General features: G+C 46.1%; 2 protein-coding genes across 2 annotated transcripts in view; one reads left to right on the top strand and one right to left on the bottom strand.

The window, feature by feature from the left end:
- rnf123 (ring finger protein 123) overlaps positions 1-27,763 on the bottom strand; it is an 83,228-nt gene that overhangs the window by 17,958 nt on the left and 37,507 nt on the right. Inside the window, exon 28 of the mRNA XM_030418888.1 lies at positions 8,762-8,985. Coding sequence (XP_030274748.1) covers positions 8,762-8,985 — 224 coding nt within the window. The remainder of the gene's footprint in view (positions 1-8,761; positions 8,986-27,763) is intronic.
- On the top strand, positions 13,434-17,695 carry amigo3 (adhesion molecule with Ig-like domain 3). Its single transcript, XM_030420037.1, has one exon. It carries the CDS (start codon positions 14,974-14,976, stop codon positions 16,579-16,581), a length of 1,608 nt encoding a protein of 535 aa, XP_030275897.1. The 5' UTR covers positions 13,434-14,973; the 3' UTR covers positions 16,582-17,695.

The following is a 27,763-nucleotide window of genomic DNA, read 5'->3' as shown; positions in this document are numbered from 1 at the left end:
GGAGGGGAGCACACTGGGAAATATCTGGTGGCAGGGCCTTAATCCACCTGGTGTCCATCCAAAAAGACAACATGGAGCCTCCATCCTGAGGGCCGCCCTGGAGGGGAGGGCAATGGGGTCAGGGGCAATGTATGCAGAGTGGCAGGCAAATATTGGGATCTGGGCATCCTGATCACTGGCATTGCACACTGGTTCTAGGGACTTGCACTATATTGCCAAAAGTATTCGCTCACCTGCCTTGTCTCGCATATGAACTTAAGTGACACCCCATTCTTAATCCATAGGGTTTAATATAATGTCGGTCCCTTTGCAGCTATAACAGCTTCAACTCTTCTGAAGGCTTTCCACAAGGTTTACGAGTGTTTATGGGAATTTTTGACCATTCTTCCATAAGTCCATTTGTGATGTCACACACTGATGTTGGATGGCAAGGCCTGGCTCTCAGTCTCCGCTCTAATTCATCCCAGAGGTGTTCTACTGAGTTAAGGTCAGGACTCTGTGCAGGCCAGTCAAGTTCATCCACACCAAACACTCTCCTCCATGTCTTTATGGACCTGCTTTGTGGAACAGGAAGGACCATCCCCAAACTGTTCCCACAAAGTTGGGAGCTGGAATTGTCCAACATCTCTTGGTATGCTGAAGCTTTCAGAGTTCCTTTCACTGGAACTAAGGAGCCAAGCCCAGCTCTTGAAACACAACTCCACATCATAATCCCCCCTCCACCAAACTTTACACTTGGCACAATGTAGTCAGACAAGTACCGTTCTCCTGGCAACCGCCAAACCCAGACTCATCCATCAGATTGCCACTTGGCAAGGTGCGATCGGTCAATCCAGAGAACACGTCTCCGCTGCTCTAGAGTCCAGTGGTGGTGTGCTTTACACTACTGCATACGGAGCTTTGCATTGGACTTGCTGATGTATGGCTTGGATGAAAATTTCATGAATTCTTGTTGCACAGGTGGCATCCTATCACAGTACCACGCTGGAATTCACTGAGCTCCTTAGAGCGACCCATTCTTTCACATATGTTTGTAGAAACAGTCTGCATGCTTTTATACACCTGTGGCCATGGAAGTGATTGGAACACCTGATTTCAATTATTTGGATGGGTGAGTGAATACTTTTGGCAATATAGTGTATATCACCTCTCTGACGGGGAAGGAATCCGAGTTGATGTTGGAGGTGGTTCAAGACAGATTATTATAGTGGGGCTCATATTCACACACAGCATCAGTTCTGGATCCAAACTCCTACACAGGCCTGGACTCTTGTCTTTTCCAGTGTTGCCCAGGGTGAGAGGCAGGCGAGAGCTGGTCTAAGCACTGATGTGTTAATGAGTTTTCCCCGGAGAACATAGGGGCCACCTCTGTGCAACTGCAAGTTGCTGAGGGGGAAGATCTGACCATTGTTTGTCCTTTGTCTCCCATCCTGTTTGTGTTATTCATGGACCAAGCTGTATCCAGTTTGGGATTGGATTGGGACCTTGACTTCCAGCAGGCACTGGTGTGGTTTGTATTCGAGTGTGAAGTTGTCAGGATGAGATTCAGGACCTCAAGGTCTAAGGCCACACTTCTCCGCCAGGAAACAGTAGATTGTCCCCTCCAGACTGGGGTTGAGTATAAGTATCTGACAAGTGATAGGACAATGGAGTCTGAGATGGACAAGCAGTTTGCAGTATTGCAGACATTTTTAGCAGACTGTTGTGGTGAAGAGGGAACAAAGCAAGAATGCACAGGTCTGGATTTACCAGTCAATCTCCATTCCAACCCTCACCTATGGTCATGAGATATGAGTACTGACAGAGTGAACAAGATGGTGGATACAAGCAGCCAACATGAGTTGCCTTTGTAGGCCGGCTGGGCTAAGTCTTACAGATATGGTGGGCAGCTCTGGCATCCCAAGGGAGCTCACGAAAGAGCTGCTGCTCCGTTGTGTTGAAAGGCCGAGATGGTTAGAACCTCTGGTTTGAATTTCCCGCTCATAGTACGTTGTTTGAATTCATCATAAATGTATAAAACATTGATGTATGTGCTCTTCTTTTCATGTGTGAGTGGAGAGGTTTGAAATGCTGTTGTGTATGAAATAATGTTTAAAATAATGTTTTATATTTCTTTTGAACTCCTGTTTGTAGACGTCCTGTACAGGCAGTGTACAGGAGGTCAGGAGTGGCAGCTGGTCAGTGATTTGTCAGTGATGGTAGTTTGTTGTCAGACTATTGTAAACATGCAGTATTATTATACTGCACCTCTCAAAAAACATATCAGAACAGTGTGGCTGCTTAATACACTAACTGGCTCTTCTGTTTTCATACGCTCACTACGTGTTTAGTCTTTTTACACCCTCATTGTCAGAGCAGGAGCTTGTGTGTGGAGGCACAGTATCTGTTCTGTATAAAGGTCATCAGTTTTCCCACGCTACAGACGTCCACTCATTAACACCAACTCCTACACACACTCCTCTGGGTCAGTCAGAGGATATACAGCATTATCGGTGATTGTTGGGTCTGGTTTCTTTGGTGTTTTTGTGGTATACATCTTTATTTTAGATTACAGATATCTATTTTTTCAATATAATGATGTAAGCTTGTTAAAAGTATTATGTAATGTATTGTAACAATGTATTAAAAAATGATTTCATATCAATATTTGATAGTTTCAAAAGTACCAAACCTGACCCATGACCAGATTTTGCACGGAAAATAACATTATTATTAAAGGGACAGTGTTTAACGATTTAAGTAATTTATTAACTCAAATCAACGTCTTCGTTCATAAGTTAGTCCTTAATGGTGTGCAATTACCTCTGCCAACAATCTGACTTGCGAAGAATTACCTATCTGAATATACACAGCACGGGCAAGCTCTATGGAGGCCGCCATGTCTTTCCGGTATTAAAAAAACTATTGACTGCCGAGAGGGACACAAAGCACTACGTGGTACTATCTAGTAAGGCTAAACGCGTTTTTGCTCAGAGCTAGCTTGACTGAGGGAACCTCTAGTTTTATAGCCTTAATAACTAACTACATCTTTACCTCATTACTTGAATTAGTAGAAATACTCGACGCTGTTGGGAAAGACTCCATATTTTGAAAATGAGTTTCTTGTCCGTCAGGGCCACCGTAGCTTCGGGAACGTCTCCAACGTCTTCAGAACGGGAGGGGTGAGCAGAGGAGTGTTGCAATGTAGAACCTCACAGCTAGATGGTGCTAAATACTTGATATATTACACACTGTCCCTTTAATGTGATGGTATGTGTTCAGAAGCTTTTCTGTGCCAGCACTGTGTGCATGTTATCAGTAGAAAAAGAGAAAATATATTTCTTTTGTGCCTAGGATTTCTTTTTTTTTTATGGTATGGTATTGAAAGTGCTTTCGAGCAGTAATGTTTTATGATTTATATCATAATATTGTATCAGAGTGTAAAATTATGGTATTGTGACAACTTTATTATGTCATAAAAAGCAACTTGATTGATCTTTGGCATGGTCCTAGGTAATGAGAATACAAAAGTGTTGGATTTCATGTGGAATATATACTCTATCTTAGGGTCCGTGTCCACACAGCGTTTTGGGGCAGAAAAGAGTTGGCCTTTACTGCTCCAGAGCAGGGCAGAGCCACATGCAAATCCCTGTTGCACTCAGTCAAACCAAGTAGAAGCTCAACGCTTTGTGGAGACTGGCACGATATGAGGCTTCCTGTGCCTCATTTACATATGTAATACAAGATTGAATGGTGGACTTGGACTGCTTCAGTTCGTCCCACTTTCTTATAAAATAATAATAATTATTGTTATTTTTTTTTTATTATAATTTTTTATGAGAAAGCAGGACAACTGCACTGACAAAATAATTTCTTTTGTCAGCACAGTGTTTTTGGTGGTGAGATGCGATGGTTTCATGCTGTCATTACTCAAAACATTACCACATAGCACACACAGGGGCCCGGGCTCTTCCTCCGTCCCACTCCAGCTGAATCCAAATTTAACGCAACAGACATCATCTTTTGGCCGTTTGCAGCTTGTTGGTCCTGTGGGTACTTCAGGGATGCTGCTGTGACCACTGTCATCTACATCCAGACTTCTCTTCTTCCAGAGAGATCCTGTTTGGAGCCACGACTACATTTCTTTTTAACTCTTTTTAGCTTCCTCCGCTTACGTTCTCTTTCTTCACCGTGTAGCGGCTTGACGTGTGCACCACAAACTGACTACATAGCAGGCTGACCAGCGCATCAAACAAAAAGAAATACAGTGAAGGCTAAACTTATTTGAAACCCTTTTTCATTCATCTCACATTTACGAGTTTTGATTTCATTTATACCATAGTCTGGGGGAATACTGGATTCTGATTGGCTGCAGGGTGTCCATTAATCCCTGACATATGGACACCTACTAAGTAGTTCCAGTCAAATTGTCTGTTCACCGCTGTAAATTAATGCGCTAGCTGGCGTATCAAATCTGAATATGTTATTTCCAGCACTGAGTTCAGTCCGTCAGTCCTTCAGTATCCTCTGAACACCACAGGGTGGCGACTGTAACACACAAGCTGCAGAAAGTTCACTTCCCCTCTAAATTTACTGATACGTGAATAATCTCACATCCCGTTCGCTGTTCAGCTCTCTGCTTCAGGCCGCGGCCACAGTAACGTTACACACGGCCGGTCATTTGTTCGTGAAAATCTTGATACTGATTTGAACTGTATGCAATGTTACTGACTTTGAATCTTGCTAGCATAGCGTTAGCTTTCTGGCTCATCGCTGAGCGGACTAGAATATCTTTCATTGCCAAGTCGTATCTAAGGTCCGTCCTGTTTACTGGAGGAGTGAACAACATTTCCATTGCATAAGAACCTTACGGGAGGGTAATGACTGTTCCAATCCAATGATTGTTGAAACTTAGTTATGGCTTGTGAAAAACTTTCTATTTTGATTTTAAAACACATGAAAATATAAATTAATTGTCTTAATTTATTTTCTTTGGCAAGTGACCATGGAATAAGCGGGATAATGCCCTTCGAGGTGTCCATAATCAGGAATTAATGGACTTCGCAGAGGCAACCGTCAGTTCAGGCCTCCGCGTCGTCCATTAATTCCTGATTATGGACACCTCGTCCGGCAATGTCCCTTACTTATCATAGTATTTTGATAGGATAATCCCTTTTTAAATCTTTTTAAAAGCAGGCTATTTTGGAGATTCCTCTGCATACCACTAGAGGGAGCCTCATACCATAGTTAGAGAAATAGACGTTCTAGGATATTCTCCGACAACGGAGTTTACCTCCTGTACTCCGGTCACTATGCTGTGTAGCTCCAGGGATTGCTCAGCCTGGGCATTTGGTGACTTTCCGTGACTTTATGGTATAGAGGCTGGAGAAGAGAAGTAATCCATGTATGCCGATCAGGTAAAAGCCAGGACAGCTGTGCGCCATTTTGATTTGAACCTCCAGTTATTTCCTGCTGGGGTGTACGTGTGTGCAACGCAGGGGTGTGTGCTCAACGGCACCGATCGCTACAATAGTCACTGAATTAATTTAGTAGAGTGAAAGTACAATATATTACCCTCTGCAGCACCAAGTGGAAAAACTCACATACTTACAAGTACCTCAAAATTGTGCCCAAGGACAGTACTTCAGTAAATGTACTCCAACAAGCAGCAGCTCATAAAACAGACTCTCCTCCTCCCATCTGACCTCTAAAGACGAGAGCGACAGCCACTAACTGTACAGGACACTCAGGTAAACCTTCCTGATTTGTAGCTCTAATTTTGGCAAATAAACCATCTGCCTTCTCGACTGGAGGAGAAACATTTCATTCATTCTCAGTGTTCTCCTCCATCGCTGCCTCTCCTTCTCTCCAGATTCTAAAGAAAACACTGAGCTTCTACAGTACTACACCAGAGAGGCTCATGAATAAATCATTCAGGGCTGCAGGGATTTGAGTGTTTCCACCAACACACACACACACACACACACACACACACACACACAAACATACAACCACACACAGCCCTACAAATCCTTTAACAAATAAGAAATAATGAAAGGATTCCTTCCCGTGGTCGATCATTTCTCTGACATTATGTCACAGAGCACAATCGAGCTTTCTCACAACACACACACGTCACACACATGTGAGTCACTGCATGTCCATCAGCTGAATGCTGCGTGTTCATTGGCTGCTAGAGAAACATAACAAGAAAAACCAGATCAGGTTGTACTCCAAGGAAACCGAGGAGTGTTTGTGATTGTGGACATGTAATAATGAACACAGCTGAGGAGAATTAGTGCTAATATTAGGCTAGGCTAACAAGCTAACAGTGTGCTGTCAGCTTCACACACTGAAGGTTGTCGAAGAGACAGAGGTTTTAAATCTCTGACAGTTGATTCCAACTCTACGCTGTGACCTGCTCCGGCCAACAGATCACATGACAGGCAGAAGACACGACACATTTAAAGCTACAACATTTAAACTGACACACAAGTAAGAGAAGAGTTTGAAGAATGGCTGTTTTAAAATAAACCAAAAAAAACAAACACTTTCTGGTCTCTGGACGACAAAAGGACAAAGACATTACATGACACACACAGGACGGAGGAAAGGCCAAAGATGAGCAGCAGACGGAGCAGCAGACGGAGCAGCAGCCCTCAGCAGAGCAGGACAGCAACACAAACCTCTGCACACAGAGACAACTTCAACCTGAAGCTCAGGAGTGTCAGCTGGAGAAGACCAAACTTGTCAGTCACCCTCTCGGTCAGGATGGAGCTCATTTTATCTGCATTGTGTGTGTGTGTGTGTGTGTGTGTGTGTGTGTGTGTGTGTGTGGAGGTCACACACACACACACACACACACACACACACACACACACACACACACACAGCAAACCCGCCCGATGATGCAACACAAGGTGGTCATGGAAACGGCTTGTGTTGCCTCAGCAACAGAGGAGGATGCTGTGGTGACCAGGCCACTTGGTCCGTCCGTCCGTCTGCCTGTCTGTCTGGACTCACAGATCTCCTTCTCTCTCCACCATGTGTGAAGTGTGTGTGTTGGTGGTGTTGAGTTGTCGGAGGTATCGGGGGTGTCGGGGGTGTCAGGGTGGGAGATGAGTGGGTATTGGAGTTATTTTCAAACGTAATGAATGAACTTAGCATTACTGTTTGAATTTATGGTTCAAAATAAAACTCCACAAGGAGAAAACTGGCTTCAGTGTAGAACGATTCATCCTTCAACGATTTGTTTTTATGACAGGAGTGGTCGAGTCTGTTTGTTCTCAAACACATTATTAACCAGATAATCAATAATCGATAATCGATAATGACATGCCCATAATTAACAGAGTGCAACAACAAGGTCTGTTTTCATAATAAAGGGAAGACTTGAAATATGTTGTTAGATGTGTAAGTCTATATGTCACAGCGTCTGAGTGAAGACAGCTGCACGCGGAACAAGATTTTATTTCCGCCTAAAACAAATTACATTTGAAAAGTGATGCAGCTGCAAGTCTCTAATAAGCCACAGTGAAACATCTCAACGAGACCTCCGACAACTTTAATGCTGATAAAGTGAATCAGAACCGGTTTTAGTCGAGTACTCAGGTGGAACGTACCATTGTGGAGATTCCACCAAAAATGGCATCTTTGCCATTTAAGATTTCTCAGGTATCCATTCAGGCTGCGCTCAGACTGAACAGGTCAACATTACAGATATATTTCCTTCATTGTCTCTCTATAATCTTTGGATAAAAACATCAAGCTAGAAAATACTTGACACAAAGTCACACTGCTCCAATAATCTAGAAAAAAACATGTGATGACTTTGATATATTCACAACAATCGTAGGTGGAATAACACACCTAGAGCCATATGTGTTTCATGTCTGTTTCTCTGCAGAGTGCAGCTTTTGCACACCTTAGGGTCGACAGGTGCGTAGGAGAAACTTGGAAATGACTCCCGCACCTGATGAAGGTCTAAGTACCAAAATGTTGTTGTCAATAAACCTGATCACAGGTGAGGCCGACAGTGTGCGGGAGACTTTTTATAATGTCTGTTTCTCTGACATGAGTATTTTTAAATTGGTTCATTTTCCAATAATATAATTATCTCTGAAGTCCATCCAGAACAAATGAATCTACTCAGAAATGTAAATCAGTAAAGCGCATGATGAATGGAGACTTTGACTGTTCAGTGATTCAGATCATATTAAATAGATTTTCCTCCTCCTTCACTCTTCTTCTGGTTTAGTTTATTTTGAAGATGTACATTTCTGCAGCAAACACCTTTGACACGGTGCATTCAGTCTGCTGAAGTATAAAGAGGTCTTAATGAACTGGATCGTCCACAGTATCAAAGATAGCTAAGATTTCAAGCTAAATCAGTCTGTTGTCCTGTAAAATATGTTTAACACAACAACAACCACAGATCCAAGGAAACACACAAGACTGACGACATGAAGGTGACGAGTTTAGCTGAATTCAGAGCACAAATGAGTTTTTTGTTCCCTCACTGACACCTCTCTACTGTCTTTAGGAGAGTAAACCACAGATGGATCAGAACACTGTTAACATCGTCAGACGTGAGGACGGAATCATGATGGACAGTTTGAAACAAAACGGATGAGGAGGACATTATATCCTTTTTTATTCAACACATTGTTCTTCCTTGTCAAACCGGGCACATACAATACCCACAATGCACCTCTCCCTCTGACACCACAGACATCACTCAAGAAGACCCTAAACACTCAAAGAAAAGTGGGGTTTGACTCACATGCGTGCAGGGAGAAGTGTTTCCGCTCTGAGGATGCCGTGTTTCCGGCGGCTGAAGGTATGGGAGGAGCCACGGTCGAGCCCAGCGAGCCCACGACTGGACGGATGGAGGAGGCGACGGCCGCTGCCGTGCTGGAGGAGTCTCCGCCCTCTCCCAACAGGTGCTGGATGGAGTGGAGCTGGAAACAGGGGTCAGAGAGCAGGACGGAGGCAGCTCGAGAAACTCTGAGGGGGTAAAAGAAGAAGGCAGAGGACAGAAGAGGTCAGACCTCAAATCATCAGAACCAGAGGAACATTTTACTTTGGAAGAAGTTGAAGAAGTCACATCTCTTCACTCTGATCAAGATGCATCCAATCAAATCACTATTCTGAAGTCTGTCCTGATTCTAGAGCAACAGCCTGTAGTGTAACACCTGAGAGAGGCGGGACAAGTCTTTTCCCACCTGTTCTGAGTGTTGTGTGCAGTTTAACAGCCCATCAAGGATCGATGGGATCAATAACTGGTCTCTCACGTTTGACTACTCGACATGTGTTTGTTGACATTAGAGGAGAGACTTGGCCTGATCAGAGTCAGGAACGACTGGTTCAACAGAAAACAGGATTTGTGTGTTTAAAGTTTCTTCATTAAGATTCAGTAACACTTGGTCCCCTCTGTTTGTCTTCAGATCAAACTGAAGAGACTCTCTGACCAACACTGACTCTGCAGACAGACCACATCAATCAGATGGATGTGATTTAATGTGTGAGTCAGAGAGCTTCTCTCTTATCTGCCAGTAAACAGAGCCAGCAGGTAGAAACAACCTCAACATCCTACCTCTACCTGCCTCCTCTTCTTTAGTCAAAACCATCTCTCTCTCTGTTGGATTCCAGCTAATCAAACCCTCCCCTCCCTCCCCCCCCTCCCCCCGGCGCCACTCACTCACTCCAGCCTCTGTTCATCAATCTTTAATGGCGGGGCTTCCACAGACCTGCGTCCCACTCTCTCTCCTTTGTGTCTCCTGATGGATACTGTACTCATCTCTCTTCCTCTTTTACTATTTCTGGACTCTTCTCAGAGTCGACCTGCAATGATGTAGCGCTGTAGTGCTGTAGTGTTGTAGTGTTATAGTGATGTAGTGATGTAGTGTTGTAGTGCTGTAGTGATGTAGTGCTGTAGTGCTGTAGCGCTGTAGTGATGTAGCGTTGTAGTGATGTAGTGCTGTAGCGCTGTAGTGATGTAGCGTTGTGCTGTAGTGATGTAGTGATGTAGTGCTGTAGTGATGTAGCGTTGTAGTGCTGTGGTGCTGTAGTGATGTAGTGCTGTAGCGTTGTAGTGCTGTAGTGATGTAGTGATGTAGCGTTGTAGTGCTGTAGCGCTGTAGTGATGTAGCGTTGTGCTGTAGTGATGTAGTGATGTAGTGCTGTAGTGATGTAGCGTTGTAGTGCTGTAGTGCTGTAGTGATGTAGTGATGTAGCGTTGTAGTGATGTAGCATTGTAGTGATGTAGCGCTGTAGTGATGTAGTGCTGTAGTGATGTAGTGCTGTAGTGATGTAGCGTTGTAGTGATGTAGTGCTGTAGCGCTGTAGTGATGTAGTGCTGTAGCGCTGTAGTGATGTAGCGCTGTAGTGCTGTAGTGATGTAGTGCTGTAGCGTTGTAGTGCTGTAGCGTTGTAGTGATGTAGCGTTGTAGCAGTGTAGTGCTGTAGTGATGTAGCGTTGTAGTGCTGTAGCGCTGTAGTGATGTAGCGTTGTAGCGATGTAGCACTGTAGTGATGTAGCGTTGTAGTGCTGTAGCACTGTAGTGATGTAGCGATGTAGTGCTGTAGTGATGTAGCACTGTAGTGATGTAGTGTTGTAGTGCTGTAGTGTTGTAGCGCTGTAGTGCTGTAGTGTTGTAGCACTGTAGCGCTGTAGCACTGTAGCGATGTACTGATGTAGCGCTGTAGTGCTGTAGCACTGTAGTGATGTAGCGTTGTAGTGCTGTAGCACTGTAGTGATGTAGCGATGTAGTGCTGTAGTGATGTAGCACTGTAGTGATGTAGTGTTGTAGTGATGTAGTGTTGTAGCGCTGTAGCGATGTTGTGTTGTAGCACTGTAGCGATGTAGTGTTGTAGCGCTGTAGCGCTGTAGTGTTGTAGCACTGTAGCGATGTACTGATGTAGCGCTGTAGTGCTGTAGTGTTGTAGCACTGTAGCAATGTACTGCTGTAGCGATGTAGCGATGTAGTGCTGTAGTCTTGGTGGGTGGTAGCGTTCGAGATGTTGACATCTTGTCCCGTTTCCATATTGATAGGACCATGATGACACTCTTTTATCATGCTTTTATTGAGACTGTGTTAGCTTTCTCACTTGTGTCATGGTTCGGAAACCTGCCCTTAAAAGAAAGGAACTCGCTCAACCAGATCATCAAATGGTCTGGTCGGCTTATTGGAGAGATACAGCTGAGCCTGGAGTCGCTGTGCACCAGACAGTTGCAGCGACTAGCCAGCATCATCTCCAATGACGTCTCCCATCCTCTTGCGAGTGAGTTCCAGCTCCTGCCATCTGGACGGAGATTCATAGTCCCAAGATCTAGGACCACACACTATAGGAACAGCTTTGTCCCTGCTGCTGTTTCCCTTTTAAATAAGTCCTAATGCACTTTGAAGTCTATTCTGTGACTTGTTGTTGTTATTTATCTATTTATCTTTATCTATTATTATTAATTATTTAGATAATTATCTATTATCTATTTATTTCTATTTATTGAAAATGTTTTTTAAATCTATTTATTGTCTCTTGTATCATCACTTTGTCGTATCTTATCTGCTTTTAATCCTGCTCAGTGAATTTAGGAAGTACCCATGTCTGTTTCATGCTGTGTGTTAACTCGTCTTCTGTATGTCCTGTCATCAATGTTTGTGTGACGCCCTCTCCTCCCGCTACTGCACAACAAATCTACCTACGGGTAATAATAAAGTAAACTGAACTGAACTGATCACTAATCTGAGGCCCAACACTACTAATTGTAGCCTCACTTTTCTCCTGCTGGTCCATCCAGATGAAACCATCAGACTCGTGTGAGCCGAAAGAACTAGACATCTGTTTGATTTCATGATCAACTGAAACTATGAAGAACAAAGATGACTCTGACTCATACATGTCTCTGTGGTCTTCAGAGGGAAACATGGATCTGCTCCTCAGCTGCTGATAGGTCACCTGTGTCCCTCACAGGAGGAGTCCAGACGGGCCGACATGGAAACATGCTGACATTTTCCCCTAAAGTGGACTCTGACCTTCTCACTGCAGCAGCCATGACACCTCACACAGAGACACTGCTGTCTGTCCTTCATCCTGTCTTCACCTTCACCTCTCTGTCTGTCTGTCTGTCTGTCTGTCTGTCTGTCTGTCTGTCTGTCTGTCTGTCTGTCTCTCAGAGGTCTGTGTCTTGTTTCCACAGTGAGTCTCAGTCAGGAGCAGAGGACATGTTGTGTTGGAGGAGTCTTGTGATTCACAGGGCTGCATAATGTCACCGACTGTGTCTCAGTCAGAGTGTGTTTCACGTCAGCCGTCCATTGTGTTCTGTGTCCTTTAATTATAAACCAACAAAAGCACAATTCATTTCTAATGACACGCAGACTTTCAGGGGAAGCAAGTAACTGTTGAAGAAGAGACAAAAGAGAACCGGGCCCAGCGGACCGGCTCCACCTCATGATGGATGATCTTTAAAGTAACCTGACTGCTCGTCAGTGTCAGATCTCATCCTGGTCGTCTTACCAACCACAAACTACAGGACTGTATTGTGTTGACTGAATCAATTTCAGCTCTCAGTCACACAATGAACAGAACACGAGTAATGAGACACATTCTCAGGAGAAAACCTGAGAAACCATGAACTGATAATGTGGATCCAGAGGCTGCAGGCGGCTCGTGTCAGGATCAGTTTCATCTGCAGTTACATTAGAGCCTCTCGAATGAATACTTTGATATTAACTGTGGATGGAATGACTTCCTCTCCGCCCTGCAGAGCCCTTTACTGTCTTTTAACTCGTGTTTTGGTTTCACCAGCCCGTCATCGCTGCCTCTCAGCTCAGTCTCCAGGATATAATGTGAACAGATACGTCCAGAAGTTGACATTTGTACCAAACATGTCATATCACGTTCACATTATATGATTATTAGCTGACCTTTACATCAGGAGGTGGAGGAGGTGATGTTATTACAGACAACGAGGACACCTGCAGACTTCAGAACAGGCTGCGATTCACAGCTCCAACCAGCTCCGTCTGTGATCGTGGCGACCACATCAGGTATTTTAATCCAATTCAAATTTTACCACATTGATCACTGGACAAGAAACTTCTATCACAAAACAGAAACAATCTTGAGTCGTCTTTCCAACAATCACCAACTCAACATGAAACATTCTGCCTCACATCACAGGAGCTGCTGTCAGCCTGTTTCCATCCTCACTGCCTCAGAAATGTACAAATAAATTCTGTCTGTTTGCTGATGAAGAAAATCAACAAGGCAGTCATGTCTTTCTCATGGGCATCGCTGTCTGACCAATCACATCCCTCCTGAATCTGAGAGAGAGAGGAGGAGGAGGAGGAGGAGGAGGAGGAGGAGGAGGAGGAGGAGGAGGAGGAGGAGGAGGAGGAGGAGGAGGGGAGGAGGAGGAGGAGGAGGAGGGTCTGGGATTGGTGAGGGACGCTGAGGGGAGGAGGATTAAACCGGAGTGGTGGAGAGGAAGAGGAGGAGGAGCTGGGAAAGCACCAGAAGAGGCAGCTGAGAGCGAGAGTGGAGCAGACGGGAGGCAGCAGCGACTGCAGTCAGCTCAGCCTCCACACACACACACACACACACACACACACACACATCTGGATCATCAGTGACATCTGGAGAACTCTCCTCGTTCTCTGTGGAGACAACGAGGAGCTTAGCGCTGCATGTTTCATGTTTGGGATGTCGGGGGAAGAGAAGTGAAGCCGTGTGAACATCTTTGATCCTCCCACAGCTGAGAGGAAGAAAAGGACAAATCAGCCGGAGGAGAAAAAAAGACACACAGTGTGAAAGCTGCTGCCGCTGCCTGTGACTGACTGACTGAGAGAAGAGAAGTGAAGTGAAGTGAGGTGAAGTGAAGTGGACAGGATGCTGAATGCTTTGAAAATCTGATCCGGGACTCGGGGCGGGCTGTGGGCGGCAGACCGCCGTGGCCGTGATTCACAAAACCCGACTTGGCGTGAAAACAAAGACACCAACTAAGCCGAGGCTCCCGCATCACGAGACGAGCTGCCGAGTGAAGAGCAGAGGGAATCAGCTCGGGTGGGGAAGTTGAAGGTTTGTTTGGAGAGATGCTCTGCAGCCAGGTCCGACTACTTCTCTGGAAATGAGTCTGATGTCGGCTTAATGCTCGAGAGAACTCGGTCATAAAAGGAAACAAATTGTGGGACTCAGGATTCAGACAGGACGTCAGTCTACTGATGGATTGTAGAGGTGAGAGCAAGTCACAGCTGCTCTGATGATGTTTCCTCTGTATGGAATAAAAACTGACGACCAGGGAGAATATTTTAACATCGCAATGTGCTCCATCTGTGTTCCACTGTTCCAAACACCTGGATAAGTTTTAAACTTTGACGCTTATCTTTGAACCACAATTCTCCCTTTCATTCACTTGAAAGACTGCAGCAGAGTTGGCTTTGGTTCCATCTGCTGAGCGAGCAGGAGTGTTTGTTGACACACCTGCACCTCTCACTGATCTCCTGTTTTCCTGTTGGCCTCTCCAGATGGCCTGCCGTGCTGCCTGGTGGATGCAGATGCAGTCGCCTCATTCAACATTAACAGGGCTGAACAAAACAAACGATCAGCTGGAAGCACACATGAAACTGAGCCAGTGAGCTTTTGTTTTTTGCCCTGTGGCTTCAACACAGCAAAGCAAATAAGATTTCAGTCTTAGACGTGTCATGAAAACGATCAGAGGCTCAGAGTGAAACACTGACTCTTGGAGATTCGCCCTGTGGCAGAAACACGAGCAGCAGAGAAGATACTTCACTTCAATGTGTAACTGGAACCAGATCAAAATGAAAACTGTTCAGTGGGATGTGTTAGTCCGTCAGGAGTCTGTTTGTGTTGTTCAACGAATGAGATGAATCTGACTGAAGAAGGATGTGAAGCTTCATGTTCTCACTGCTGTAAAGAGGAGACGGTGACAGAGATATAAGAAACAGGTCTGATGCCCACAGAGCTGCTGGCGTCATGTTGTGTGTTGCTGGTAACGCTGGAGTCCTGCAGGGTGTGGTAGCAGCTTCACCATCATTGTGGCCCGTTGTTGTGTTGTTGGTCTGGCTCAGCCCGGTCCAGACCTCCATCTGCCAGTCTCAGGACTCTTCTCAGGCGGCCCGCTGCCTCTGTGCCTCCGACATCCTGAGCTGCACCGCTGCCGGCCTGGAGCGGGTCCCCGCAGAAATGCCCGTCTCTGCCGTCACTCTGGATCTCAGCCACAACCAGATCGAGAAGCTGGAAGGGGGCGCCTTTGAAGGACTTTATCGACTGGAGACATTACGGTTAGCTCACAACCTGCTGACCGCCGTTCAGCCGGGAGCATTTCGAAACACCTCTGGGACTCTGCTCCAACACCTGGACTTGTCATCCAATCAGCTTCGGGTTTTGGAGCCGCATTATTTCCAGGATTTGCCCGGACTGAAGGAACTGCTGCTGTTCAACAACCGGATCGTCCGTGTGGAAAGCAGAGCTCTGGCAGGACTGAGCAGCCTCCGCAAGGCCTACCTCAGTCACAACCTGCTCACTGACTTCCCCTTCTTTTCTATCCAAGAGCACAACTACCCTCACCTGTCCATGCTGGACCTGTCCTCAAACCGCCTGCCTAAACTTCCCCTGGAGGACATATCAAAGTTACCCCTGTCAGTGCAGAGCGGTCTGTACCTGCACAACAACTCTCTGGTGTGTGATTGCTCAATGTACACACTCTTGCTGCACTGGGAGCAGCGAGGCTTCGCCTCCGTCACAGAGTTCAGGCAGGAGCACACCTGTCTGGCCTACGGGATAAAGAGAGTGCGCTTCTTCAGGAATGACCGGTACTCTGAAACATGTAACCTGACGGCCATGATCGGGCTGCTGAAGTTGCAGAACAGCAGTGTCTCGGTGAAGGCCGGGGAGCCCGTGGTGCTGCACTGTGTGACCACTCTGAGCGGGCAGCACGTCACCTTCCTCTGGGTGTCGCCCACTCAGGAGTATGTTGCGCCACCAGGAAACAACGACTCATTAAAGATGTTCACCAACGGCAGCCTGAAGATCGTGGCAGCACGTGCAGAGGATTCTGGGATCTACTGGTGCATTGCCCAGGACCTGCAGCGGCAGCGCAACGAGACGCGGGAGGTCAACGTGACGGTGGTGCCGCACCCTGGCCACGAGCTTCATGAGTCCTTCAACACGGGATTCACCACGCTGCTGGGCTGTGTGGTGAGCCTGGTGCTGGTCCTCATGTACCTGTACCTGACGCCCTGCCGCTGCCCTCCCTGTCGCAAGGCCTCCGCCCCCGCCACGGCCACCTCGAGCAAGGGGAACGAGGCCGGGGCAGGGAGCGCCCAATCCTCCATCCTCACCCCCACCCCGCCGGCATCCACTGAGGGCCCGGGCCGCAAGGTCAGTACCAACAAGCATGTGGTGTTTCTGGAGCCAATCAAAGAGCAGCAGAACGGCAGACTGAGGGCGGGGCCTGTAGCAGGGGGACACCTGGGGCCGGGGTTACTGCTAGGGGCAGAGCAGCACTCGAAGCAGCAGAGGGCAGGAGAGACGGACTCCATCATGTCCGTCTTCTCAGACACTCCCATCATCTCGCCATAGCAACGGGACCAATAGAGAGACACAGACTAAGATCACCTGTCCCTCACTTCCTGTTTCTCTGGTCACCTCCTCACCACCTCCCACTGCACCCAGCACTCCTCCTGAGCAGACCAGCGATCCACTCTGACCGACAGCTTCTCACCTTTAGCTTCTCAGATGAAACAGATCAAGTGCAATTTAAACCAAATGAACTATTGTTTTCCTCACTCAGCTCCACGGCCACGAACCAACGCACTGTGACGGGACGCGCTCTCACAGACGGACAGCGTAGGGACGGTAGTGAGGACAGACAAACCTGTCAGGATTCAATCAGACCAAAAATAGAAAGAAGCTGCAGAAACGGTCTCAAAGTCTAAACCAGGAAACTGTAACGGCGTGCAGAAACAGCTGAGAGGACGTCAGGTCTCACAGCAGGTGCATGGACTGCTTCTCACACAGCACTGGGCTGTCCCTTTAAGCACGGCTTGTACCTTTAATGAACATTTGCTACCTTCTCGATGCCTTCTCGTCTCGTAGAGACACAGAGAGAAAACTAAGATCTTTTTGTAGAGCTTTTTAGCATCTTCTTTGTTTCTGTCAGTTAGAAAACAACCTGCGTAGTGTAGCTGCGTCTGTCACAACTGGGTTAGAGTAGACAAGTCAGACAGAAGAAGAAAAGCTTTTAGTGAGTAAAAATAGATTTTTAAAGGATAAGGTTTGATTCTCCCTCCCTCTTCCTCTCCCTCTCCCCTCCACCTCCTCCTCTGGTACATGATTACTGTCATCAGTAAGAACTTAAGTTCAGAAAAAACAAAAGAGTAATGATAAATAAAAACCTCTGGAACATCAGCTGCCATTATTAATGCTGAAGAAGAAGTAGAAGTGTCGGTGGGTTCACGTGGAGAATTTCTAAAGGTTTTTCATTTACTGTGCAGAATAAATGTGACGATGAACAGATGACGAAGACAAGATTTGCCTCTGTGGTGAATATCAGCAGGACTGAGGGGAAAATCAGGGCCGATGTGTTTTTGTGTTTTTGTCCTCACTGTATTCACTGCATCTCCCTCCTGCACTGCCTCTCCTCACTGTCTGCTGTCTTACCTGTGTGTTAATAAACCTCTGCATCTGGACTGCAGGTGACGTCTGCCTTCTTACTGTCACTGTGTGTGTGTGTGTGTGTGTGTGTGTGCGTGTGTGTGTGTGTGTGTGTGTGTGTGTGTGCATGCAGCCCTACAGCCACAGTCTTTGCATATTCAGCCTGGACAAGCTGAATACATTATTACAAAGAGTGCTTCAGGACTTCACAGTGAAGTTCTGTTTGTAGTTTCCATATTCTGCTGCTGCTGTTTGAGAAGAGACACAGTGAGCGGAGCTGCAGCAGGTTCCTACAAACTCAATATGAGGGTTTTAAAATACAGCCGAGAAATAAACCAGAAGACTTGATATGATCTAACAGGCTGTGATGTAAATGATGTTAGTTAACCTGCTGATGTCAGCAGCTTCTGTCTGTTTCAGCTGATCCAACCAGTGAACCAGTGACATCATCACCAGACTCCATTAACAAATGTGGTGATTTTAAGAGTTGTTTCATGAGGAGAAACTGAACAAACATTGTGACACTCTGAATTCTAAATCATTGGAGCCTGCTTGTAAATTCTGAATTAAAATCAAAACATTAAAGAAACATTATGTAGAAATTAGTATTTTGTGTGATTTAGACCCCCACAGTTTCTGAGTGCAGCACAACTGTTGTAAATACAAATCTCAGGTCTGAATCAACAATATAGGCTACTTCTTTGTCCCCGTGGAGAAAGTCCCCAGACTCCCTTAACAAATGTGTCAGTTTAGTGAGTTGTTGAGTTGGAGACACTTTATAAACTCTGTGAAACTCTGTCTCTGACTCATTCTGCATTATTTGGACCTTCTTGTAAATTTAGCAAATGTTCTACATGAACTTCTTTCTGTCTTTGAGTAGAAACATGGAGTCTGTTTGTCTCAGTGACGGAGGGGTTTATATGTGAGGCGACATCAGATCACAGGATGTTAACGGCAGCTGTGAACAGGCTTTTATTCTACTAGTTATTTATTGATCTTCACATTAATGTTGGCTGAGGCCCCAAATCTAAATCAAATTGTAAGAATGTAAAACCAGAAATGAGAAAATGACTCCAACAGGTGAAGCAGAGAAACAGGAAGTGAGCATGAGAAGACAGGAAGCTACTGTTGGAAATGGATTATAATCATCAGACTGTGAGCCGCCATCATCATCATCACCATCATCATCATCATCATCACCATCATCATCACCATCATCATCACATCCTCCAGTGTCAGGACCGTCACCTTCACACCGACACTGTGAACCAGGTTATTGGTTCATGTTGCGTGAAACTGAATCTCTGAGCTGTGACAAAGAGACGATCGTAAAGCTGAGACGAGTCGTCACGTTCGGCACAATTACAGCCACATTTCAAAGATGGCTGCTGCATGTAAACATAACTGTGTTATTACAGAACTCACACATCAGCCGTATCTCCTGCTGGTAACGGAACATTAAGTCATCGGTTTTGTTCTTCCTACGAATCGTTTAAGAGAACCTGTCTCCAGGTTTGACCTCTGCATGTCCTCACACATGATTGGTTGCATCACATATGCATCATCACACATTCAGTCAGTGATTGGAGAGCAGGTGGAGCAGAGTGAGACAACGCTGCAGGAAAGTGACGCTAAACGCTGCAAAACGTTCACCAGGAGTCTCATTTATAAAACTTGTGGACGCACAATGAACATCGTTCAGGTTAATAAAACCTGCCTGATCGCCTTCCTTTCATAAATCCTAAAACAACATGCACGTCTGTCGCCGCTGTTGTTTTGGGAGTCGCTGACTCGTTCAGTCGTTTACGTACGAGGACGATTTAAAAAATGTTCCACGAGCTTCAAACCAAACGGACTTATGACCTGTGTCGTACAGTCCGTCTGCTGCACACAGATCAAGACTAAAATCAAGAAAAAAATAGCACAATGCTAAATTAACATAATGCTAAATTACCATAATGCTAAATTAACGTTCTGTTCATCACCATCACCACAGCAACCAACTGTGGTTCAGTTTCTCTTTTTTCTTGGGAGTTTCTAGGATTTTATTGTGTGTACAGTGTTTGTAATGTTTCTGTCACTCTGAAGGTTTTAGCTACATGACAAAACCTTTAAGTTCAATAGATCAAACTACGTGACGACTGTGGCAGAACATAATCCTGGTTCTGATCCGATCACCAAACATGTGCAAAGCAAAAGCCAACAATGGAATCTGTGAGTAACTTTGTTCACTGTGTTCGTCAGCAGACGAGTGCAGGAGAGACGGACTGTGAGCAGAACTATTACTACAGAAAATTAACACATTGTGATTTTAAAGTTGCTAAAAAATGATCATACATCACTATTAAAAAGATTCTGGTGGCTTTGTCCACTTTCGTCATTCCTCAAAAAAGTCGCATATATAACTTCAGTATGTTTTATTCTCTGATACATGTCAGACACAGAAGCAGACAGGCTGGTACAGACATGCTGCCACAAACTGACACTTTTTACAAGGAGACAAACAACTTCAGCTGAAAGATTTAATGCTGAATTTACAACAAGGACACGATGAGTTACAATCTGTCACAGACACAGTTTCACTACGTTATAAAGTTTGTTTTAACTCAACAACTCTTAAAATCACTACATTTGTTAATGGAGTCTGGTGATGATGTGTTACTGGTGACGTAGTTCCTCTGGAAAACTGTTTCTCTGAACTAATCTTTTTCATTTCTGTATAAATATTAATCACATTGACTTGTTCATTATTTGTGAGTTAAATAACAGTTGTTGGTGATTTCACTGACATCATGTAACTGGAGCCCTGATGACACTTTCATTAAGTCGGGACACGTTTTCCTGCTCCGCTACGTTTTCTCCGTCGCCGTCCTCGAAACACATCGAGGCTTCTGTTCTAACGTGTGACACGTCGTCCTGCAGTGTTCAGCCACGCTGACCTTCATACTGCAGCTGATATAACTATCATTATTATTATTATTATGTATATTATATTATATATTATGTACATCAGAGATGATTTCAGCTGATTCATTCATGTAAATAAACACAGAGTTTAATTATTGATCGACTCAAAAACTATAAAAATAAAAAATGATGATTTCTTCTAAAATATGATCAGCACGTGTTGGGTTTAATCAATCAATACAGAAGGAGTGTGTGTTTGTGTGTGTGTTTGTGTGTGTGTGTGTGTGTGTGTGTTCATGTATTATTTATCATGAAGGGTCAATATTGTCACAATGAGGAGTGTGAGGTCAGAGCCACGCTGCCAGCACAGCGACTGCAGCTACGCTTTCCATTAATTAAAGTGAGTCTGTGTGTGTGTGTGTGTGTGTGTGTATGTGTGTGTGTGTGTATGTGTGTGTGTGTGCGTGCGTGCGTGTGTGTGTGTGTGTGTGATGTCAGCAGGCTGCTCGTGTGTTTCAGAGGATGAAGGATGAAGATGAGCTTCATGGAAACTGAACGTGACTCCCTCTCAGAACCAAACCGCTGCACACACACGTGTCAGCGGCGTTAGCTTAGCTTCAGCTTTAGCATCACAACACCTGAATGTGTGCAGAAGCTCAATCAAATCCTCAGAGCTTCATGTCAGAAAACATCCCAGCAGCCACAGACGAGCTGCAGTCACTTTCACCTCAGCACCTCCACACAGCAGCAGATGAACTGCAGCGCTAAATCTCTTCAGCAGAAACAAACCGACGCGTCACTGTTGAGGAATGACTGTGAAGATTTGTGTCTCCATGCTGCCTGGTCAGGGACAGCGTGGACAGTTTGTCCTGCAGAGAGACGCTCGAGGTCGGGACGAATTACTGTGAGTGAACTTTAAGAGTTTGTGTTCACAGAGAGCGCTGAGAGCAGCTGGAGGCCCAGAGAGTCACCGAGACATAAATACAGCATAATAAACCTTTACTGCATCTTCTGACACACACACACACACACACACACACACACACACACACACACACACACACACACACACACACACACACACACACACACACAGGGTGATGGCTCATTACTCTGCTCTGTTCATTTCCTTTGTTGCCTTCGTGCTGTTATTCAAATCAACACGATCTCAGAAGCGTCTCGGTTCATCGTCTGCAGCCATAAATCACTGAGAGCAGCTGTGACGCTCGACCTCGTCCTGTGACGTGGTTAACATGGAGGAGCAGCACGCGGTCCTGATCCCAGCGACAGGCGGCGTCACACGGACCAGCAGGAGACTCGTCCTGCAGGTGTGGTCACACATCAGCTAACCAGAACCAGAGCTCAGAACCAACTGTGGACTGTGAGGGCGGGTCAGCTGCAGGTCAGATCTCTTCTCTCGTCTGGTTCAGCCAGTTGGATTTTTCCTCCTACCGCTGATGTGATTGGTTGACGTTGGTCTGTGACAGACAGCCGCCACTTCTCAGGCGGTTCTGTGAACAAACACAAGAAGGAGCTGTTCTTCAGGCGGTCGCCATCTTGTTTCCTGTCCACGTGTGTGTGTCATACGTCGGGCTGTACGGTAGACTCTGACTGGAGCTTTACTCTGTTAGTGTTTCACTCCAGCAGACCAGCAGACGCCCACTCACACAGCCGGAGACTCAAAGTGTGACGCGACGCCATCAGCCTGTTGTACGAGCTCGCCCAGAAAAGGAAGAGCAACTGTTTACAGTCGACGTCCACATGAGGCGGAGGAGCAGCTGGGCGGGCGGAGGAGATGTTCAGAGGTGGATGTGTTTAGTTCTGACTGCTTACAGGAGCAGATAAACACGTTTCTGTCACTGCCAGTTCAGTGGAGTGTGATGAAGGTCAGAGCGAGTGATGAGGAGGAGACTGACCCAGACACCAGAACCAGAACAGACAGACGAGCAGACGAGCCCGTGTTTATACTGAGCAGCAGTAAACACTTATTAGAACAGTTACAGGCTGAGACGGTTCTGATTCTGGTCCTGAGTGCAGGACTGAAACATGTGGTGACGACAGATTTGATCAGCAGGGCTGCAACAAACAGCTGTTTCTGTTATTGATCAATCTGCTGATTATTTTCACAACTAATAGATTTTTCAGCCCTGACGGCTCATCAGTCATCGTCGGATCACATCTGGATCATTATGGCCCGGTTGTCTACAGGTCCACTTCTGTGTGCGGTTGCTCTGAGTGCTTCCAGTTAAAGAGCTGAGCTCTTCAGAACAGCTCTGGTGACGTCACCGTGGTTCTGTTTCTACCGTCTGTTCGTCTTCTGCGGGTCATGTGATCGCCCACATCCTCCTCACATCCTCCTCGCGTCCGTCACACAGCGGCTGTTTGTATCCACATATCAGGGCGTTTGTCTGAAGTGACAGTAATTATTAAATTACCATAATTATCATCATAATTATCATAATAATAATTACAGTAATTCATACATTCACACTGATGGCGGCGGCTGCCATGCAAGCTGCTGACCAGCACCACCAGGAGCAGTTTGTGGTTCAGCATCCGGCCCAAAGACACTCCAACATGCAGACCAGGGGAATGGAACCAGCGACCTTCTGAGACCAAGACGCTGGATCCACCTCTGAGATCTGAGTGATCTGAACGAGCTGCTGAAGCGTCGCTCGTCACACAGATGTTGTCTGAACAAACACTTCAGCCTCCATTAAGGAGGAATCCCCCATGATGCTCTCTGCTCCACTAAAACACATCGCTTCAATTATTCATCAGCACCACAGAATAAATAAAAGCCACGTGAAGAAGAGTTCCATCTCTCTGTGGACTCACACCAGACCAACAAACTGCTGAGGAGATGAGACTCTGCTGTCGACGGTTAAACCAGAACCAGAACCAGCTGCCTCAGGTCCGAACGTAACGCTGCACAAACACCTGAAACATTAAACAGCCTGCGGTTCTGTTCTTTAACACTACAGACCCGTGTGGATGTGGGTTGATCACATCTGATCCACACTGATCAGACTCTAATATCCTGTCCTACTGGTGCCTTTAAACTGATGTGAAACAACAAAAACTGATTCTTCAGATTCTTCTGTCCACCGGGCAGAACCAAGCCTCCCTCTTCTCCACCCAGAAGAACTGGAGCTGATCTCCATCAAACCGCTGGGGCTGGGGGCGGAGTCAACATGACCGAGGAACAACTTAAACCTCATGACCGCCATTTTAAACATCCAGAGTTAGTGTAGCCTGGAGTTGGATTATCCTCAGAGGAACCAAGAAAAGCTTTTCACTGCCGGTCGGCACCAGCGCGGCCCGAGTTAGACAGTAAGCTAAAGGCCGGAGCTTACAAACGCTAACAGCAGCAGCTTACGTTCAGAAGGATCTGAGCCAGCAGCAAAACCTCAAGACGCTGAAATCTGAGACGTAAACAGTCACGTCACCTCTGCAGCCTGTGAAAAAGCAAAGGCTGAACAAAAAAGGCTCAAACATCGTTGAGTAAGGAGGAAGGAGGTCTGAGAACGAGATGAAACGTAACATGAAGAAACTTAAATCGTGACCTCAGCAGAGTCACAGAGAGGTTTTACTCCCATGATGCCACACTGCTGATGTAAACATGTTCAAGTTATCTTAATGTGTCGTTATGAGAAAAACATGTTTAAATATTAAACTAAACTCCGGCTGAATGAATCCCGGCTGCTTGCAGTCTGTTTACTGGCTGCAGGTCGTGCTGGCTGCTGACGGGCCACTAAATCTAATAAGTGTCAGATGTGTAAACAAATGAATTACACTAAGGAGGATAAATGAGGCGATGTGATCAGAGCTCATTTATTTATCATGTTAGCTGTTTCTGACTCCATCTGCTCCGTCAGTGCAGCCAACTCACTGCTGCTGCACAGACAGACGCTCCTCCACCCGTCCACAGACACACTGATGGTTTCTATACATGTAGGAGCGTCCTGTCAGAGGGGAGCTGCACCTGAGCAGCACCTGAGCTGCACCTGAGCAGCACCTGAGCTGCACCTGAGCTGCACCTGAGCAGCACCTGAGCAGCACCTGAGCAGCACCTGAGCTGCACCTGAGCAGCACCTGAGCAGCACCTGAGCTGCACCTGAGCTGCACCTGAGCTGCACCCGAGCAGCACCCGAGCTGCACCTGAGCAGCACCTGAGCTGCACCTGAGCAGCACCTGACCTGCACCTGAGCAGCACCTGAGCAGCACCTGAGCTGCACCTGAGCTGCACCTGAGCTGCACCTGAGCTGCACCTGAGCTGCACCTGAGCTGCACCTGAGCTGCACCCGAGCTGCACCTGAGCTGCACCTGCTCTTCGTTTCACATTCAGTCAGAAAGCCTTCTGGACAGACACGTTGGACGTAGCTGATTCAGTTGAGGGAAACAAAGCGCTCTGTAATATCGTCTGTTAGCTCGTGTGAGGAAGCTTGACTCGTGTGTTCACCTGTCAAACACACATCAGGTGTTCAGTTCACTTCTGGTGTCGAGCAGCTGACACACAGACGGCTGCAGGCAGGAAGTTCTGACCCACACTCTGTCTTTAACGCAGCATTGGTTTGTGAGCTCAATGCTAACACATAATGGCAATTACCAGTTACATGCTAATGGAACTTAGCATGGAGATCTTAACAAACGATCCTCTTCGCTGTGATAATAAAACCTTGTGGTTGTTTTTAATATGTACAGCCGAAACATGATGATCTGTCAGTGTCACTCATTCTGTTTCCCTCCTTTCTCTCTCAGATCTACACATCCAGCCTGGACTCTCTCCTCCGGCCCGCAGACCACTACAAGCCTCCGCCTGACTCTCCACCCGCTGCCCTCTGACCCTTCATATGTCTGTCATCTCCTTCTCCACCTCCCCCACCTTCTCCTCCCCCACCACCTCCTCCACCTTCTCCTCCCCCACCACCTCCTCGTCCTTTTTCCTCAGACCTTCCTCCTCGTTCTGACCATCAGCGTCTGCCACCTTCAATCTGTTGTTTCCACGGTAACAGAAGACCACCGGGAAGACAGGAAACCTGCTTCAGCACCGACACACACACACACACACACACACACACACACACACACACACACACACACACACACACACACACACACACACACACACACACGCTCACACTCTTTCTATTTAGGTTGTTGTGAGTATACATGCTGTTCTGTAAACACAGACTGATGTGTTGTCAGCAGGTGGAGCTGACACACTCTGTCCACTAGAGGGCGTTCACATATTCACACATATCTTTTAACGCTACAGGCTAACGTTAGCTCACAATGCACGCACAGCGTTTGTTTGTGACGCTTCACATCAGCAGCTGAGTTCTGCTGACAGACCCGAGACGCTGCAGAGACTCACTCACGTTAGACGATATCTTTAAAAATGCACTCATAGATCGAACGAGTGGGATGCAAACAGAACATGGAGTCAGAACTCTGAACTCGTTTCTATGACCAGAACAAACTGACTGGTTTCATATCAGGCTGCTGACACGCTAACAGCATGTTCACCATCACAGTTTACATGTTAGCATGCTAGCATTCCCTAATTAGCACTAAAGAAAATAGATAGTGACGACGTTTCTCTGTAGCTAACTGAAGTTAGCATCACTCTGGTTCCCCTGTTGGATTATTGATTATTAGATTCTGGATTATTGCAAATAATAATGTGTGTGTCCAACTCAAGGTTCTGATCCGTCCAGGTTCTGTTGATCCACTCTGTGATGTGTGAAGCTAAATTAACTGTGTAGCAGTAAGAAGCTAATGCTAGGCTACAAACAGATGACATCACGGTCACATGACTGAAGCGTCTCCACCACTAAGAGTCTTACTGCACAATTACTATCCAGGTTTTCTATAAACTGATCAATGTACAAGTTGTAAAGTCAGAGTTAGAACAGTGTGTAACTAAAGTGGCTGTAAAGACGGACTAGTGAGTAGATGAGTCTCCGTGTTCGCTGTGAGGACGTTTAATGTCCCCGACAACCTCTGTAGTCTCATTCAGACACTCGTTAGCAACCGCTAACTGTTTCTAACACATGAAGAGCTTCATGATTAAACTGTGGAACATTAATGATGATTTTATATGTTCGTCTGTGGTGACCACACAGCTTATTACTCACATTTAACTGGAAACACATTCAACACACTCACAGACTTTGAGATGAGGGGACAGAAAGTGCTAACATGCTAACATGCTAACTGATTCCTGGTTGTAGGACTACAGACTACATCACTGTATGAAGGATGAATGAAGTAGAACATGTTGAGACTGTTAAATGTGCCAACTGGAACACGTTACGAATAAAGAAATAAATAAATAACTGACTGAATACAGAGCAGGAGCCTCTGCAGTGAGCTGCCTCTGCTCTCAGGTTAGACTACAGGTGAAGCCTGCTGCTGACTGTGTAAAGCTCTGAGCTGCCCGTCGGCTGAACTGTGGCTGTAATTTAGATCAGACTACAGCAGAGAGGTGACGTGTGACTGAAATGTACTTCGACTGCACTCTCGTGTTATTAAATGTGATGAGAAACTGGCGTGCGTCTCGTCTGCTTCCTCTGACAGAATGTTTGTCATCCTGATCTTTGACACTTTCTCTCCTCAGCGTCTCTCGTCGTGACCGATTCCACAACATCAGGAACATTTCTACGATTTGTAAATCAAATCTACGACTAAACCACATTAATGATGCAAATGACCTCCGACCATCACAAGCAAACAAATTGTCAGGCTGTCGTCATGGCAACAGACATGTTTATCTCATCCTCCATCTGTGAACTCTTGAACCAGAGGACAAACTGAATAAGTGCAGCGTCAGCAGGTCCGACCGACCGCCAGAATCAGAACTGATGAGCAGCTTCGGTCACATCAGCTCTGACTGCTGATTAGTGATGCTGACATCTGATTCTTACACTGAAGCTGAAGGGAACAAATGTAGTGAAGTGAATTAATGTTGTGTCTTCAGTCCTGTGAGCAGCTGTGATTAATGACACACTGGACTGTTCAGCCCGACCAGAACCACACACATGAAACACATTAATTATGTCAGTGATCCGGTCAGGCATGTCAGCCCTGTTCACCACCTTAGTCCAGTGTGTTAGCATGCTAACGTTAGCTAATGATCAGTCAACACAGCTGAGGCTGATGATGTCATCGGTGCTGCAGGTGTGTGGACACACTGACA

This window comes from Sparus aurata, chromosome 6 (assembly GCF_900880675.1).
Source record: "Sparus aurata chromosome 6, fSpaAur1.1, whole genome shotgun sequence".
NCBI classification, from domain to species: domain Eukaryota; kingdom Metazoa; phylum Chordata; class Actinopteri; order Spariformes; family Sparidae; genus Sparus; species Sparus aurata.
The sequence above is the reverse complement of the archived record's forward strand: the minus strand, read 5'-3'. Positions and strand labels throughout refer to the sequence as shown.